An 18,724-nucleotide genomic window follows, 5' to 3' on the forward strand; every position below is an offset into this window, starting at 1 on the left:
ACAAATAAGATAATAGTATGTTATAAATAAAATAGAACAAAGTAGAAAAAGCTACTGAGTCTCTGGTTTTACTTGGTGGCTGGAGGAAAATGTCACCTGACTTGAGGTGTTCATAGTCACAGCCAGGGAAGGGACAGCAAGAAGGAGCATAGGCAGAGTGAGCTGGAGGGAAGGGAGAAGAGCCACATCCAGCAGGGTCTCACAGACTGTGACTGCCACAGACCCCCTTCCAGATGGGGCGGGGCGGGGCTGGGCGGGGATGAGTTCTGACACAGAGCTGGAAAGGTGGCTTGGCTGCATAGGGAGAGGCGAAGGAGATGCTGAAGCTCTGAAGAGAGGGGGCGGCAGCTGTCTGACACCGTGGAAATTTTAGGTGGAAGTTTACAGAGCCGATAGTTGGCAGGGCTAGGTGGGGCTGTCAGGATTACAAAGATTTCTGGGTCATGAGATAGGAGACTCCGGGGCCTTGTGCTAGGAATAAGTAAGGGGTGCAGCAAGAGCTGTGGCGTGGGGTTTCCCTTTGTGGTGGAGGGGTGAGGAAAATGTTGTGGAACCAGCTCAGGACAGCCGTGCGAACCGTGCGAATGTCGTCCGGATGGACAAGAAGGCTTTCTTGGGCTCCTGGTTCCCACTGATGGAGATGCTGATCATGGTGGAAGACTTTTCTCAGTCCCCTGTCTGGGTGGGAGGGCCTTAGGAATTGTCTTTCTTTTCTTTCTTCATTTTATTTATTTTCGAGACAGGGTTTCCCTGTAGCTTTGGAGCCTATCCTGGAACTTGCTCTGTAGACCAGGCTGGCCTCGAACTCACAGAGATCTGCCTGCCTCTACCTCCCAAGTGCTGGGATTAAAGGCGTGCGTCACCACGCCAGGCTTGCTTTCTTTCTTTCTTTCTTTCTTTCTTTCTTTCTTTCTTTCTTTCTTTCTTTCTTCCTTCCTTCCTTCCTTCCTTCCTTCCTTCCTTCCTTTCTTTTTTTAAGATTTATTTATTATGTATACAGTGTTCTGTCTGCATGTATGCCTACAGGCCAAAAGAGGGCACCAGATCTCATCCCAGATGGTTGTGAGCCACCTTGTGATTCCTGAGAATTGAACTCAGGACCCCTGGAAGAGCAGCCAGTGCTTTTAACCTCTAAGACATCACTCTAGCCTCCGACCTCAGGAATTTTCATCTGGACAGATGAAATCTGGCCTCCCGGGTCACAGGCTAGTCCCCCTGCTGAGGAGAAGGCCATAGCCACTCTGCCAGGGTCACAGTTTCAAGCACAGTTAAGAGCATCACCACCTCTTAGGCAGGTTGCTGAGCACCCTGGCCCCGGGCTTCTCACATCTCCCCCTAAAATGTCCCTGCCCTGTGGCAGGAAGGCTCATCCCACCAAGGCCCAAGCATAGAAACCTCTAGATAGTTCTAGGACACGCAAAGAAACTCTGCAATGTCAAGTGAAGGAGGGAGCCCCTGAGTCTCTGCCCTCAAACACAGAGGCCGGGCGTGATGGCGTGTGTCTGTAGTCCCAGCATTCAGGAGGCTGGGTCAGGAGGAACGTGAGTTCCAGACCAACCCGTGCTGCGGATTGGGACGGGGGAGGGGGGGGGAGGCGGCGGGCGGGTGGCTCTCCTGTGTGCACAGAAAGCATGCCAAGCATGGTGGCATGACCCAGAGTACCAACTTTTCTGATCTAATTCTGATCTAGCCACTGTAAATCCCACTGAGCCCTCCACCCTAATCCACTCATTTCGCGAGCTGTGAATTTCACCCGTTTTTGTTTGTTTTGTTTTTTTCAAAACAGGGTTTCTCTGTGTAAAAGCCAAGGCTGTCCTGAAAGTCACTCTGTAGACCAGGCTGGCCTCGAACTCACAGAGATCTGCCTGCCTCTGCCTCCTGAGTGCTGGGATTAAAGGCGTGCGCCACAATGCCCAGTAGATGTGAGCTGGCTGGTGGGGTGGACGGTTCTCAAGCACCACATGGAGCTTCAGGTGGCAATGCAGAGGCACAGCAGAGAGTGACCTGTTCTGCCTGCTCTGTGGAAACAATGGCTTCCTGTCCTGCCCTGCCCTGCCGTGGCACACTCCCTGTGTTGGCAGCTAGTGAGGGGCAAGGAGTCAGGTGCCACTGCACCCTGTCTGCTCAGGCCTCCAGCTGAGTGTTGGGAAACTGTTTATAATGTGTTGGAAGGAATCCTGGAATCCTCTTGCCCATGAGCAGTGAGCAAGAAGAGGCGTGACTCTCAGTGTGCATGACACGCCAGTCCTCGGTGTAACTCTGCCTGGATGCTCTTCTGCCTGCCCCGCTGGTCTGCACATCCTGATGTGTCTAATCTTTCCTCTCCCAGGACCTTCCATTTGTCCAGTTCCTCCATCTCCACTAGTGCTAACGTTATTCCAAAGCCTACCAGAACCTCCTTGACCTCCAGAACATCACTGGTAGATGCTGATAAATGCAGTGTTGCTCCGAGTTGCCCTCTGGCTGTCCTGGGGCCAGTTTCTGTCCCTTGTCCTTACTGATCACAGCACTCACTATAGGCCTTGTAGTCAAGGCGCCAGCTGCCCTCAGCCAGCCCCACCCACCTCGAGGGTGGCAGTCCCTGGAGTGACAGACACACTGTTGTGATCCCGAGGATGCTGGATCCCGAGGATGCTGGCTAAGCAGCAGGGGGCGCTGTGGAGAAGACAACAGAACCCTGCACTGAGCCTAAAGGGGTCGTGTTTCTTTTTTTTTTTTTTTTTTTTTTTTTGGTTTTTCGAGACAGGGTTTCTTTTTTTTTTTTTTAAAGATTTATTTATTTATTCTATACACAGTGTTCAGCCTCCAAGTATGCCTGCAGGCCAGAAGAGGGCACCAGATCTCAGATGGTTGTGAGCCACCATGTGGGTGCTGGGATTTGAACTCAGGACCTCTGGAAGAGCAGTCAGTGCTCTTAACCTCTGAGCCATCTCTCCAGCCCCGAGACAGGGTTTCTCTGTGGTTTTGGAGCCTGTCCTGGAACTAGCTCTTGTAAACTAGGCTGGTCTCGAACTCACAGAGATCTGCCTGCCTCTGCCTCCCAAGTGCTGGGATTAAAGGCGTGCGCCACCACCGCCTGGCTCATGTTTCTTTTAATGTTTTCTTTTCTGCCTTTCTTTCCGACTATCACTGCTGTTATTTTGAGACAGGACTTTGTATACATCTGGCTGGCCTAGAACTCAGAAGGAAGCTGAAAATGGCCTTTGACTTAGAAAGGCCTCCTGCCTCTGTCTCCTGAGGACCAGGATTACAGGCTGCACCACCATACTAGGCATGCTTTCTGTGCACGCAGAAGAGCCCCCCCCCCCCCGCACCGCCCCAATCCGCAGCCCAGGTTGGTCTGGAACTCACGTTCCTCCTGACCCAGCCTCCTGAATGCTGGGACTACAGACACACGCCATCACGCCCGGCCTCTGTGTTTGAGGGCAGAGACGCAGGGGCTCCCTCTTTCACTTGGCATTGCAGAGTTTCTTTGCGTGTCCTAGAACTATCTAGAGGTTTCTATGCTTGGGCCTTGGTGGGATGAGCCTTCCTGCCACAGGGCAGGGACATTTTAGGGGGAGATGTGAGAAGCCCGGGGCCAGGGTGCTCAGCAACCTGCCTAAGAGGTGGTGATGCTCTTAACTGTGCTTGAAACTGTGACCCTGGCAGAGTGGCTGTGACCTTCTCCTCAGCAGGGGGACTAGCCTGTGATCCGGGAGGCCAGTTTTCATCTGTCCAGACGAAAATTCCTAGGGTTCTCCCACCCAGACAAGGGACCGAGAACAGCCTTCCACCCTGGTCAGAACCCGGGAGCCTGACACGGTTTACTCATTTGCTCCGGCAATATTTATGCAACCGTCTTAGGGGTGGGGCTGCACAGAGAACAAGAAAGACAAGAATTGTCACATGCCATGGGGGAGGCAGAAAACCAGACTGCAAAATAGATGGGGCGGACAAGTCCAACAGAGAGAAATGAAACAGGCCAAGGGGAAGGGAGGGCCCAGATGAGAAGTCCGCAGGTTAAAATAGAAAGGCCTGGAAGGGCCTTTTTGTGGGAAGCTGGGCCTTGGGTGGCATCCGAAGGAGCTGAGGGGAGGAAGTTCTTGGCAGCAGAACAGCAGGTGCCAAAGCTGGTTGGTGTGGGAGTGAGCCTGGAGTCACGGACTCAGAAGGAGCCTGCACGCCCAGAGAAGGCGGGAGGTATGTGCCGTCAGCAGTTGGAGACTGGGCACTGTGGACCCGAGAGCCTGCACACCAAAGGGCGCGCTCGGGTCCCAGTTAAGGCTCCTACTGGGTGTCCCTGCCTGTTGTGTGAATGCTGGCGGTGGGGCCTGGGAGCCGCTGTGCAGTAGAGAAGGACTATGGATATAGATCTAGGAATACCACATGGCTAAAGTTATCGGCCTCTAGGAAGAGATGCCCGAGGCTTTTGCCACGGCCTAAGTCTACTTCAGAAGGGTTGGCCCTTGATGGGCCTGTTGGGGTCACCGTGTGATCCCTGTATTTGGTCATGGGACCAGGAAGGCCCCAGTCAGCTTAACCTTCCCAGGTTCTTTCCAAGAGTAGAGACTGATGGACTGGGCTGACTGCACCCGGAGGAGGGAGGATTCTCCTGGCCCCCACCACACCCTCGGTCACTGCTTTAGGTGGGGGGACCAGATGCCTGGCATTTCTCAACAGGTGATGGTGACTCTCACATCAGCCAATCAGACGCATGAGGAGGGAATGAGCCGGTACTTCACCTGTGTGTGTGTGTATATGTAAGCCGGGTATATAAGGCCCTGCTTCTGAGGACTGAGCCCAGATGACCGTGCCCGTCAAACCTGCTCCCAGTTGCTGTTCAGCCCAGCCCAGCCTAAGACTGAGCCTCCGACCATTTGCTGCCACAGGAAAGAACGGCTAATGCGAAGTCCGTCCAACCAGATCCAGTCAGCATCCCAGAGGGACCATGGACAGGTCAGGACAGGACCCCGGCTGTTCTGAGGCAAGAGGGGACATCATCTTCCTAGTAGGAGTGGAGGTGGCACCTGGTTTGTGGGGAAATGAACGGAATAGCCTGTCTCACTGTGCTTGGTAAAGAGCTGGAATATTCTCTGGTTGGTGAGTTCTATCACAGATCCATAGGGTCCGGACAGGTGAAAGAAGTCTGGGATTTATAGTCACGCCTCCCGGGTTACTGGGGTTGGATGAAGCGGGAAGCAGGTGTCTGGAGGCAGGGGTACAGTGAGTTACGTCTGTCATCAGTGGGAATGGGGGATTCCATGGATGTTCCTGGGACCGAGAGATTGAATTGGAGCAGAAGAACACAAAGGGCCTTCCTCCCTTCTGTGCTTGGAGGGGGTTACCACATCCATCAGTGACCTGTTCTAACCTATCCAGACTGGTGTGTGTGTGTGTGTGTGGTATGTGTAGAGTGTGTGTGTGTATCTGTCTATGTGTTTGTGTGTGTGTGCTCATGTGTAAGAGTGTGTATGTGTGTCTATGTGTTTGTGTTGCGCTCATGTGTAAGAGTGTGTATGTGTGTGCATGTATGTGATCATGAGAAAAAGAGTGTGTGTGTATGTGTACATGTGAGAGAGAGTAGTATATGTGTATGTATTCTTGAGTGTGTGTGTGTGCACACTTGTGCTTGTGTATGTGTGAGAGAGATGATGTGGGGGGTGTGCATGATAATGTGTGTGTTTGTGTGTTTGCTGTGTTGTGTGTGTGTGAGAGAGAGTGTGTGTGTCAGAGAAGGAAAATGTTTTCTCCTACCAGACGGTACAGGAGGCTGAGGCCTGGGGTCTGAGAAGGCAGACAAGGAAGGGTCTCAGAGGAGGACGCAGGAGGCTGCTCTAGAGTTGGGCTCAGGCTCCTGAGAGGGTACCAGCTCTGGGGCGGGTTTTCTTTCTCAGTAGGACTCACCACTCTAACCTGGAGCCGAATTATAAACACAGCCCCACTTTCTGTTTGTTTTCTGAGATCAAGACTTGCTCTGCTGCCCAGGCTGGTCTCCAACGCTCAAGCTCATGGGGCTTCCCAAGGATCTGGGACCACACCCAGCTCATCCACTGTGTGTGTGTGTGTGTGTGTGTGTGTGTGTGTGTGTGTGTGTGTCTGACCAATGGCTTTACCCACGCTCAGTAAGTGCTCTTCCACTGAACTGCACCCCAGACCCAAGCAATGATTTCCCGATTTGGGTTTTTTTTTTTTTTTGAGTGTGTGTTTCATTTTCATTTTTGTTTTGTGACAGGGTTTCGTGTAACCCAGGTTGGCATAAACTTGCTATGTAGCCCAGGCTGGCCTAGAATTCCTATTCCTTTAGCTTCTACCTCTCAAGTTCTGGGTTGCAGCCATGCCCCCTGCCTGGCAAACTGTCTTGTTCTCCAGCTCTTTGAATTACTATATGCTGATCAATAGCAGGCCACCCAGAGTGGCCTTGAGGGACTGCTTGGTTATATACACTTATACCTTCATCCTGGACCGGCTTTGGGGCTCGAGAGCCTGGGACAGAACTAGACTTTCGAGGGCCCTGACTTTCTTTCTAAGTTGCCCTGACAGTGGCAGGGGCAGTTCAACGGTAGTTCACCTATCATAAAAAAAGAGGCATGTACAATCAGATTAGCTAATGCTCCCAGAGCCCTTGTGACCACTGGGACCCAGTCCTGGAAGGCTCCAGAAATCCTAACACATCAGCACCCCCTTTTCCCCAGCCATGGACCCCAGAGCCTCCTGCAGACCCGAGTTTCGGCTGCAGGCTGGAGTGTGGCTGTTGGATCTGCTGGCATCCTGAGTCTTGATGTAATAATGCATGGGCGAATGGTGCAGTGTGGTTTGCTACGAATAAATTAATATTTCATGAGCTCTTATTTGGGGGTCATTTGGTACCAATTTAACTGCAGGGCTGTTGATCCTGTCAGGGAAAGGGTCACAATTCAGGGGCACCTACAATGTCTGTCTCTGCAGCTGAGGGGCAGGGTCAAGCTCCGTGTTTGCTTAGGTGGATATGTCTGGACCTGGGGAAGCACACTCTACACCTCTGTATTGTGTGGGAAGGGAGGAATCCTGTCCCGACAGTGGCGTCTTCCTGACTGAGGCAGTTCTAGACGACCATCTCCTTTCGCGTGACTTTTCCGGAACCTCCTCCACCCGAGCCAACATCTGTTGTTCCCTGGCACGCTTCCCTCCTCCACAGCACCAGCACACGTTAGGAGAGCCCTTTCTCTTAGAGCTGAGACAGAAATCTAAGAAGGCAATGTCTCTCTGGGCAGTGACCCTGCAGGGGTGCAGGGGGGCATGGGGTGTGCTCTGTAGACGCGACCCACTGTGCTCCTCTTTGGTTGTATATAGAGCAGGAGCTTGGCAACCCAACCCTCTCCAGGGGTGCTCTGGGCTGGCACTGGGGCACTCTGGGCTGGTACTGGGGTGCTCTGGGCTGGCACTGGGGTGCTCTGGGCTGGTACGGGGACGCTCTAGGCTGGCACTGGGGCACTCTGGGCTGGCACTGGGGCGCTCTGGGCTGGCACTGGGGAGCTCTGGGCTGGTTTCAGGGCTGCTGGCTACTCCCCGTGTTGGTTCCCTTTCCCTGATTTTGTGGCTTTCTTCCTTTTACACTTAATTTCTTTCTCGTTTATCTATTTACTTATTTATCGGGGGGCAGCACACTAGTGTGGAGACAGGAGTACAGCCTGGAGCTGGTTCTCTCCTTCCACCTTGTGGGTCCCAGGGATTGAACTCAGGTCGTCGGCCTCAGTGGCAAACGACTTTACCTGTGGAGCCGTCTGAACTGGCCCCCACCCCATAAAATAGTTTCGGAATTATCAGGGGTTTGTTCCGGCAAGATCCCGGTAGAGGGCTTCCAGGACTCTGTCACCATTTGTCCTTGTATCTATCAGCGACACGTGAGGTAGCTGTGCCCACCCATGCTCCTGGCATCTAGGAACGGGTCAGGGGAACCCCCAGACACAGTGCAGGTAGTCCTGGGAGGTGGCATCTGGTGAAGGGATCTGAGAGGCTGGCGCCCAGTGCCCCGAGGACTGACACACAGAGGTCAGGGACTGGCACAAGAGGAACCAGGCTTGGGTGGGGCTCTGAACAGTCAAGTGACAGACTGATGAAGGGAAAGAAGGGGAAGGGTGTGGAGGAAGAGAGAGGCAGGGAAGGGGGGGAGGGGAGGACAAGAGGGCAGGAGGAGAATATGGGAAACAGAAATGGGGCCCTGTCCCTACACTGAAGACAGTATACTCTGGCTTCAGATTGGTAGGACAGGCCAGATCACAGCAGGGGGCTCCTCAAGCCACACCCTCTTCCTGGACCATGTCAGGGGCTTGAGACCAGAGCAGGATCAATATAGATCTGAGATCTTTCTATCATCCTTCCTTCCATCCACCCATCCATCCACCCATCTACCTATCTATCTCTATCTTTTCTTCCTTCCCTCCTCCTCCTCTTCTTCTTTTCTTCTTCGTCTTCTTACACAGGGTTTCTCTGTGTAACATCCCTGACTGTCCTGAACTTGCTCTGTAGTCCAGGCTGACCTCGAACTCACAGAGATCCTCCTGCCTCTGCCTCCGAGTGCTGGGGTTAAAGGCGTGCACCACGGCTCCTTTCTTTTTAATTAGCAGCTTTGCTGACCATCGTTCACACGCCTCATAATTTACCCATCCTGATGTGAAATTTAGAGGCTTTTGTGTCTTCACAAACACATGCATACACCCCACAGTCAATTTCCACACCCACGGCACATGGGTGTGATACGGCGTCCCGGAGACTCCTCCAGCTGACCAGGTCAGGGCTGGCTACTGGGCTGTGTGGTTCCCAGCCCTGTCCTGGGCTTGTTGCTCATCTCTCACTGTCTACAAATTCTCATTTTCTTTTTTATATTAAAATTTTAACTAAATCTAAGACAGGGTCTCATGTAGCCCAAGTTGGCCTTGAAGTTGCAACGTAGCTAATGACTTTAAACACTTTATTCATCTCTTATACCACCCGGGTGCTGGGATCAAGGGAAGTACCACTGCACCTGGGTTATGCTGGGAACTGAACCCAGGGCTTAGTACATGAGTGCACAGTAGGCCAGCGCTCTGCAGCTGAGCTGCATCCCCCGCTCGAATTCCTTCCTTCCTTCCTTCCTTCCTTCCTTCCTTCCTTCCTTCCTTCCTTCCTTCCTTCCCTCCTTCCTTCTTCCCTCCCTTCCTTCTTTCATTCCTCTTTTTAATGCAATGTATTTTCACTTTTTTTTTTGACAAGGTCTCACTATGTCACTCATGGCTGACCTGGAACTTGCTATGTAGGCCAGCATGGTCTTGAACTCACAGAGATATATCTGCCTCTGCCTCCTAAATGCAGGGATTAAAGGTGCCACCAAATCTGGCTTTATTTTCACTCTCCACCAGACCCTGCAGTTTACAGATGGTCCTGTTCTGACGTGGAGGTAAACACTAGGCAAATGTTGGGTCTGTAAGAGCCCCTTGAGATGTGTCCATGAGTGGCATGCTGACACAGGGCCAGGCCACCCTGGGCCTGGGCATTTCCAAACCTCCTAACCCTGTGTGTCTAGTACGGTGCAGGCAGTGACTCCAAACAACAGGTGCTCCTGTCCTCCAAGCTCCAGTCACGTCTAGGGCTGCTCCAAGAATGTCTTCCCCGTGCCATCCCAAATCTCTGTTTTGCTAGAACTATCCCTGGCAGTTTGGCTTAGCACCCCAAGTCCCCGCCCCCTCATCTTGAAAGGACACCAATAACTCTAGTAAGCTCACCAACTCCATCTGTGAAAACCAACTTCCACCAAGCTCACATTCCCAGGCCCTTTGGGGGATGTGACTTGGAACACCTTAGGGTCAGTTGTCAGCAGGAAACTGGGAGTGAGCTGGTGGTGCTCCTGACTGCTCTCTGCTCATCCCCATGTGACCCTCTTCCTTGTGATGGCGCTGGCCTGCCCACCTGCTCTCCAGATTCTCTCTGCATGAGGAAGTTCTGAGGAAGGGTATTCATGGAGGCTGTTCTCTGACTGGTCTGTGAACACTGGGTGGCAAAGACACCTGCTACCTCCTTCTAGTGACACCGAGTGCCAATGACACCTGCTAACTCCCTCTAGTGCCATCCTGGAGTTCCAAGCCAGGCTCCATCCAGATTCTGTCTCCTCTAAGGAACTGAGAAAGTCATGGGTCAGAGGTGTCTGCAGCAATTTCTGGAATGAACTCAATCTTTTATTGTTTCTCTTCCCACTTGCCTTTTAGGCTTTGGTGCTCAGACTTTGAGTCTTAGAGCAGGTCACATGGTCTGAAGTAACTTCACAGCCCTTCCTGCCTGGCCCAGCCCCACTATAACCTGTGGAGAAAAGAGCCCTTGGCAGCTCACCAACCAGGGAGGAGATTCCAGCCAGTTGCAAGGCAGCCCTGCAGAAGTGACTCTGGGCACCTCTGGTGAGTAACTTCCTGGAGCCTGGGGTCCTGACATGGTTTTGTTTATCTGTTCCTCTTGTTGCTGTGAAGAAACAGGTTGTTTGGGTTCATGATTTGGGGAACAGTCTGTCAGGGTTTGGAAGGCGTGTCAACAGGAGCAAGAGCTTCCACAGACAGGAAGCAGAGAGCTGCATGCTGCTGTCCGACTGACTTCCTCCTCTTCCTTTGGTCTGGGATCTCAGTCCTCAGGCATGGTGACACCCATGTTCAGGGCCAGTCTTCCCTCCTTAGTCAGACCTGTCTAGAGACACTCTTAGAGCCAAGCACAAGGATTGTGTTTAGATGGTTCAAAATACAGACAAGTCAATGATCAAGATTAGTTATCCCAGGTGGACTGGGTGCTGCTCGTGGAGACAGAGTGGCCCAGCCATTGCTTTGTGTTTTTTATAAACACAAGGGCTGGATTGCCATGGTTTCTGGGCATCTTCAGAACTCAAACCTCTTCCTACACAACACCAGCTGGTCCAGATCATTAAGACAAATGAAAATAATCAAGCCGCAGGGATTTGTGGTCCTGCGATGGCTCCCACCAGTGTTCAGAGATGCACAAGGATGCCGGCAGCGCTGTGTGTGATGTGAAAGCCTAGTGTGGCCCAGTGTCCTCCCACAGGTGTATCACCCGAGCGGCTGCTTCAAGTGGATGGGGCTATGAGACTTGATCTTCCACAGAGGCAGACACAGTAGCAGCCTTTGTAAACCGACTCAAGATTGGGGAGCTATGTAGTGGGGAGCCCTTTCCAGCTCCCCTGGTCAGTCTGAAAGTCAGTGGGCTTTGTTTAATCAGATCAGGCTGTCTTTTATGCAGCCACCTTGAACTCTTGACACCCTGACTCCTGATCTGCAATTCTGTCCTGGCTGGATGCTCTCCCCAGCCCTCTTCCCCACCTAACCCTTTCTGCCCTTAGAAGAGCAGCAACAATGCCAGCTGCTAGACAGCAACCAAGCTCTAAATTTTACTCCAGGACAGTTCCTCAGCCTTACTTTCTTTTCTCCCCAGTGTGTGTGTGTATGTGTGTGTGGTGTGTACGTGTGTGTATGTGTGTGTGTGTGTACGTGTGTGTGGTACTGAGGATGGAACCTAGCACCCAGCACCTCAGCAATGCTGAGTAACTATAGCACTGAGCTATGCGCGCAGCTCAAATCTGATTTTCATTACCATCTTCTCGGGTTAATGAAGTCCCTGGGCCATGAACAGCAAATGGCAAATGTAGTTTACTAACACCTGTCTGTGAATGCACCCCTATCCCACCCTCTAAGAGTCCATGATCACACCCCTATCCTGCCCTCTCAGCATCCACGATTGCACCCCTATCCTGCTCTGTAAGAGTCCATGATTGCACCCCTATCCTGCCCTCTCAGCATCCACGATTGCACCCCTATCCCGCTCTCTCAGCATCCATGTTTGCACCCCATCCCGCCCTCTCAGAGTCCAGGTATGGCAGAACTGTGCCGCACGGATTCCACGCTGACCGCTCTGGACGAGGAGATGCTCTGGGACATGCTAGAGAGTCACCGCTGCAAGATCGTGCAGAGCATCTGCCCCAGCCGCCTGACCCCCTACCTGCGCCAGGCCAAGGTGCTGGGCCAGCTGGACGAGGAGGAGGTCCTCCACAGCCCCCGCTTCACCAACAGTGCCATGAGAGTCGGTGAGTCCATAGCCGTTAGCCTCACCCTGAGTTGCCTGGATTACACTTGATTACAAGGTTGATGCTATAGCAATGGTGGGGAGGGGAGGACCTCAATATCAAGGCTGGCTCATGCCTGTCACCTCAACATTTCAAGTGACTGAGGCAGGGGGATTGCTACAAGTTCGAGGCCAGTCCAGACTATCATGTGAGACCCTATCAAAAAGGAGGGGGATGTAGATCTGTTGGTAGAAACTTTGCCTGTGTACACTGAGGGCTGGCTTGTGGTGTGCACCCGCTGGAAGCAGGAGGGTCAGAAATTTAAGGCCGCCTTCAGCTTTGGATCAACAAGTCCTAGGCAGTGTAGGCTAGTGAGGTCAGATCTCAAAACAACCTCCACAATAAAAGCATCAAGGCGACCAAGGTTCCCAACTTTTGGGACACTGAGTTAGTCCCCTAGCAAAGTCCCAGCTGAAAGTTATGAACAGAGTTGTTTCAAAGGACAGTGGTGGGATTGGGGTGGAGCTCAGTGGCAGAACACTGTTTCACAGGGACAAAGCCCTGACCTCCACCCCTACTGCCCAGGGGAAGAAGCCCCACAGGGACGCATTCTCTCAGTTCTGCAGCCCAGAAACTCGAATGTTGTATGGACAGGGCCATGTTCCCACTGCAGGCTGTGTGGAGACTCTTCTTTGCCTTTCCGCTCTAGGGCTCCAGGAATCTCTGGGCGTGCAGTACCATCCGCTCTAGGGCTCCAGGAACTCTGGGTGTGAGGTGCCATCCGCTCTAGGGGCTCCAGGAAACTCTAGGCGTGCGGTGCCATCCGCTCTAGGGGCTCCAGGAAACTCTGGGTGTGAGGTGCCATCCGCTCTAGGGGCTCCAGGAAACTCTGGGCGTGCGGGGCCACCCGCTCTAGGGGCTCCAGGAAACTCTAGGCGTGCGGTGCCATCCGCTCTAGGGGCTCCAGGAACTCTGGGTGTGAGGTGTCATCCGCTCTAGGGGCTCCAGGAAACTCTAGGCGTGCGGTGCCATCCGCTCTAGGGGCTCCAGGAAACTCTGGGTGTGAGGTGCCATCCGCTCTAGGGGCTCCAGGAAACTCTAGGTGTGAGGTGCCATCCGCTCTAGGGGCTCCAGGAAACTCTGGGCGTGCGGTGCCATTTCTCCAGCTCTGCTTCCGTCTTCACACGGCCTCTCCTGTGCTTTCCTCTTCACACTCCTGTACTCCTGTAAGCATGCTTATATTTGGAATATGGAACACTTTATCTTCATTTTCTCTTAATTTTTAAATTTATTTATTTATCTATTTGGTTTTTCAAGACAGGGCTTCTCTGGAACTAGTTCTTGTAGACCAGGCTGACCTCGGACTCACAGAGATCCGCCTGTCTCTGCCTCCCGTGTGTTGGGATTAAAGGTGTATGCCGCCATCGCCCGGCTAAATTTAATTTTTTGTTTGAGATACTGTCTCATGCATCCTTGAGCTTTCTATGTAGCCAGGGATGACTTTGAATTTTCAATTCATCTATCTCTACTAGCAGGACAGGGGTGTCCCAGGCCTCATGCTGTGCAAATATGCAACCAACTGAGCTGTACCCCCAGCCCCGGGACAGCCTTGCCTTGAGATCTTTCATTTCATTATATCCACAAAGATCCTTGGTCCAAAGGAAAACACACACCCAGGCACCATCTCAGTTGGTTTTCTGTTGCTGTGATAGACACCCCAACCAAGAGCAGCTTGGGAAGCAAAGGGTTTGTTTGGCTCACACTTCCCAACCACAATCTATCATTGAGTGTCCGATCAGAAACAGCTGGGGGTTCCCTGGGAGGGGGCGCTGAGGCTGAGGAAATGTTACATTAAGAGAAATGAAGACAGAAACAGGATAGACCGGGAGGACTAAGGTCAATACCAAATAGCGCCGAGTTTCCTTCTCACACAGGATATATACTACAGGCAAAAGGCAGGACAAAGAGCAGCACAGTCAGCTGACCACCTCCCTGCACTGACCTTGGGAGGAAGCTCAAGCAGGTGCAGTAACTTATTCAGCTTTAATCTCTAACGAGGAGTGCCTCTGGCTGGCATACATCAGCCCAGATCTTAATAGAAAAATGTGTTCTTTCAACTGGGCAAAAATGCTCTTTCTATGGGCTAACACAGATGTCACTCAGAGCCCTCAAGGTCACTGGAAGAAGCAGAGGAGCAAGCTTAAACTCAAATGACTTATTTAAGTCAGAAATGACTCCAGATGGAAACCGAGTCACATGTGGGCTCCTACACATCCCCCCTTTTTATCATATTTTAAGGACCCCTCAGAGCTCCTCAGAAGACCACGTCTGCCTTGGGGGGGTCCTTACGCACTCTAGTCTTACCCGTCATGGGAAAATGGATCCTAGAGGTCCATCTCCTGTCTTAGGTCGAAAGGAGGCAAAGACAACTCACCCGTCTCTGGTAACATAAGTTTAGGGAAGTGTGTGGAGTTTTACTCCGTAAAGTACCAAGCCCACTGTCTGTAGCGAGTTCATGATCGGCTTGCAAACGATAGGTAAACAAATTAGACCCCGAAGAACACAAGCTGGAACAGCTGCAGTACTACTAAGAAGTGAGGTAAAAGCTGACCATGCTGGAACAGCTTTTTAAAATTGCTCCAGAATACTTTCAGCTGCTTTTGCTGCATCAAAATCTAATTTAGCCTTTTTTTCATTTCCAAAATTTCTTGATGTAATTTGGCCAAATCTAAAGATTCATTAGAATTATGCCAGATTCCCTCAAGATGTGATGTATCTCCCCCTCAACCGACAATGCTTTCATCACACACAGACGTAGCACAGCCCCATTCATAATCAGCTGGACATCTCAACTGGACTCTGGTTTTAGGCTCCAGAGCTCACCTCCCAGGGGTTGTACCACATCATACAGGGAGTTCAATTTATCTTCCATTCTCACATCTCTCTCTTCTTGTGTCGCCAATGTCATAGAAACATTCTTAGATAACTGGTTAACAAGCCCAGCGTTGTGAGTAAACTGAGACAAGGCCACTGCAGCAACCGCAGTGGTAGTCAGGACAACAACAAGAGCAGACATTCCTGCCACAGCTAACCCAGCAACGCACTCTGTCTACTTAAAGCTTTTTAATTTCTTCAACTACTTGCAACCCATTGTCGATAAACCATGGATCATTTCCATGCACAGACAACACTTGTTGTGCCAACACTAATACACAGGTGTGATCTCTCACTTGAGAAATACAATTAGTTAAAATACAACAGGGCATGACACATTAAACACCATTCGTGGAGACTTTTATCTCTCCCACCAAAAGAACATAAAACATTCATACAAGCCAAAACAGTTCCTTTCAGGGGGCAAACGGGTTTGGAAGAACTGGATTGTCCTGCCACTGTTCCCATGGCAGCGGCAAGTTTCCAAACATAAGTCTGTGGAAATTTTGTACTGAAATACCAAATTCCAGCTGACAGTCCTTGGCCCCGAGATTCTGCTGTAGACAAAGGTTAAGACTCGCTACAATCGTCTTGATTCCCAGACCAGTTCAGAATGTGCTGTGGCTTCCCTGTGATGTTGTACTTCAATGGGATAGTGCCAGTGCATCGTCTCCACAGCGGTCTTCTATTGGACTCTCCCGGTTCCTTCGTGCATGGAGGAAATGGTTGAGGGGGTGAAGTATCATTACCCAATTACCTGAGGAAGCAATAACTTTGTATAATAAGTACATTGTTTATCATGTTCCATAATTAATTCTGGAAACACTCCAAGACATTTCTCTAAGGTAAATATTCTTTGCTAAACATTACAGGAATTCCTTTGCCATACCCAACATGAGAAGATTTTCAAGGAATCAGAAGCTGTTGTGTAGCAGGTCAATCTGAAAGACATGTCTGGTTGACTGTGACCACAGTCTCCTTTCCTTCCCAAACAGCAGGATGTAAAATAGGTGGATCGGGAACTTAGGCCCAATCGGTCTCACTCTGACTTTTCTGGACTATCAGCAGCGACATCAAGATCAGCATCTTTCTGTCCCACACACCGTACCAATTGATCTTCATCCTGTGAAAAAAACACAAACATGCCCTTTCTCCGTACCAAAACAGTTCCGGGACCCTTTCATAAACCAGTAGCTGGATCTTTCCATAGACCTGAGCAAATTATGTGGTGGTGCTCTCATGCCAAAATCCATTCATGGCAGATTGCTTTCAGACATCCACATTTTAATTTAAAATTTTAAAATAAAACATATATATGGTGACTGTGGGTATAACCCTAACTCGCCCTTTTTATTGTATTTTTAATTGAGTCTTAAGACTCCCACGTGCCCTTTCAAAATTCCTTGCCCCTGCATAGTACACCATCTCGAATCCTTGAGATGAGTTTATTCCAGAGTTTCTATTGGGGTTTCAGCATCATTAGCTTAATGGAACCCAGAGAGTAATTCTCATTTATTCAAGGCATTAAGGACCAGAATCCCTGGGATGGCTGACAGAGAAATTCCCTTTTTCTTTTTTTAAAAAAATATTTATTTATTTATTATGTATACAATATTCTGTCTACATGTATGCCTACAGGCCAGAAGAGGGCACCAGACCTCATTACAGATGGTTGTGAGCCACCATGTGGTTGCTGGGAATTGAACTCAGGACCTTTGGAAGAGCAGGCAATGCTCTTAACCGCTGAGCCATCTCACCAGCCCCCCCTTTTTTTTTTTTTAAATTTATATATTATGTATACAATATTCTGTCTGTGTGTATGCCTGAAGGCCAGAAGAGGGCGCCAGACCTCTTTACAGATGGTTGTGAGCCACCATGTGGTTGCTGGGAATTGAACTCAGGACCTTTGGAAGAGCAGGCAGTGCTCTTAACCACTCTCTCCAGACCCCGAGAAATTCCCTTTTTATCTAGCATTCCAGGGAGGGAAAACAGACGACATATTATTTTTGTAATTATTTTCTGCTGACCTTATGATGTTGTTCTCAGGAAGGCTAGAATGTTAGTCAAAGGCAACGAGGGAATTCAGAAGCATTTGGTTCATCGACAAGCTGAAAAGACAGCATTTACATGGCTGGACTGGTCCACATCAGTTTTAAGCAAGTTCAGGACTCATAGTCATTGGAGCCAGTTGTTATTAGCAACTGATGCTTGGACGTGTTTGTTAACCAAGTAAAAACCTGTCAAGACAGATATAAACTAGGAGCAGAAGTTAATTATGTGGACTCATTTGAAACTTGTAAACTCATAGTCTCAATAATTAAGGGACAGAGTCCCAAGGCCAGGAGACAGAAAAATACCATGACCCTTTTAACTCATGAGCAGTGGATCCAAGTTGTATAATTCTCTCAATTTCCTGAAGTTTGTATGAATCTCTATTTAAAAAAATAAAAGTTTTAGATATATTAACATTATCAGTCTGTCCTGAAATCCATATTGTGAAAGCAGCAGGTAACAGGAATCCATAAAACAGCAGGAGTAGAGTCACATCCTTGAATCCTAGCAAAAACTATAGATTTGGGTTAAACAGCATATACGCCTATATTCAGAAGACAACAAAAAGAAATTTAAAATCTTGAGCTTGTGACCCAAACAGTAAGCAACCATTGCTTTATTAGCTTGTCAGAACTCTATTAATGCTAAACTCTGAATTTTTGAAATCCTAGCATAAAAATATTATGAAAAGGGAAAGAAATTCTGTAATGTTTTATGTATATATCTTAAGCCATTATTTCTTATAAATTGTATCTATATTTTTCAGAATATCCTCTCAGACCCATATAACCAGGCTTTTATGCCTTCAGATCCTTAAACCTGTATTGATGTCCTCAGGCCTTTATAATCTTAGACCCTCAGAATTTATATAGACTCATGATATGAGCATTTTGTCCTATTATTGGCCATCATAGGAGCAGTTAGAATGCAGTTTTCATTCACCGACCATCCATGTGACGTAGAAGCTTTTAATAAACATGGTTGAACTTCTCTATGAAAGTCGGAATAGCTAAGAGCTTCAGCCATGTCTCTTCATAGGAGGCCGACCATATAGCTCAGAGAGCTGCAACATGACGATTAATTATTAACTTGTATGTAGGACCTCAGCCCTCCTTTCTCCTTTAGAGAACATGATCCCATAATTAACATAACTATTCTTCAGTGATGAATCACCAGCCTTTTTAAAGAAGAAAATCCATCAGAATTAACATAACATGGTTAAATCTTCAACATTTTCTACAGTTTCCCTTAGAACTCAGTAGTATCGAGACGAATAAGGAGTTCACAGACAAATTCCTTTTCCTGTAGCATTACAGCCCCTTGTTTGTCCCCTAGTCCTTCAGACAACACGCAAATCTCTATCAGCGTCTCCTCTCGTGAGTTCTTCCAGCAGACTGAAACATTGCACGCATTTCAGACGAGAGCCATATACATGTATCACAATAAGAAAAACTAAATTTACATTTGCATATAAAAAACCTGTATCAATGTGAAACTTTTGAAACTAGCAGCAGTTTTCTTTATCTTAATCAATAATAATTTACACCCAATTTCCTTAAAAGATGATAAGCATTTGTAACTCATCGAATCTAAAAGACTAAATCCCATATTTTTTTTCCTTTTCTTGTGGAAACGAAAGCTTAATTTTCCTCAAACATAATGCATCTTTAACTTTTATTTAAAATCAGT

General features: G+C 49.4%; 1 protein-coding gene across 1 annotated transcript in view; it reads left to right on the forward strand.

Moving 5' to 3' along the window:
• Window positions 1-10,302: 10,302 nt before the first annotated feature.
• Card14 (caspase recruitment domain family member 14) overlaps window positions 10,303-18,724 on the forward strand; it is a 32,793-nt gene continuing 24,371 nt past the window's right edge. The window contains exons 1-2 of the mRNA XM_057775946.1: window positions 10,303-10,385; window positions 11,851-12,070. Coding sequence (XP_057631929.1) covers window positions 11,860-12,070 — 211 coding nt within the window. The 5' untranslated portion in view covers window positions 10,303-10,385; window positions 11,851-11,859. The remainder of the gene's footprint in view (window positions 10,386-11,850; window positions 12,071-18,724) is intronic.

The sequence above is a fragment of the Chionomys nivalis genome, chromosome 7 (assembly GCF_950005125.1).
Source record: "Chionomys nivalis chromosome 7, mChiNiv1.1, whole genome shotgun sequence".
Taxonomy (NCBI): domain Eukaryota; kingdom Metazoa; phylum Chordata; class Mammalia; order Rodentia; family Cricetidae; genus Chionomys; species Chionomys nivalis.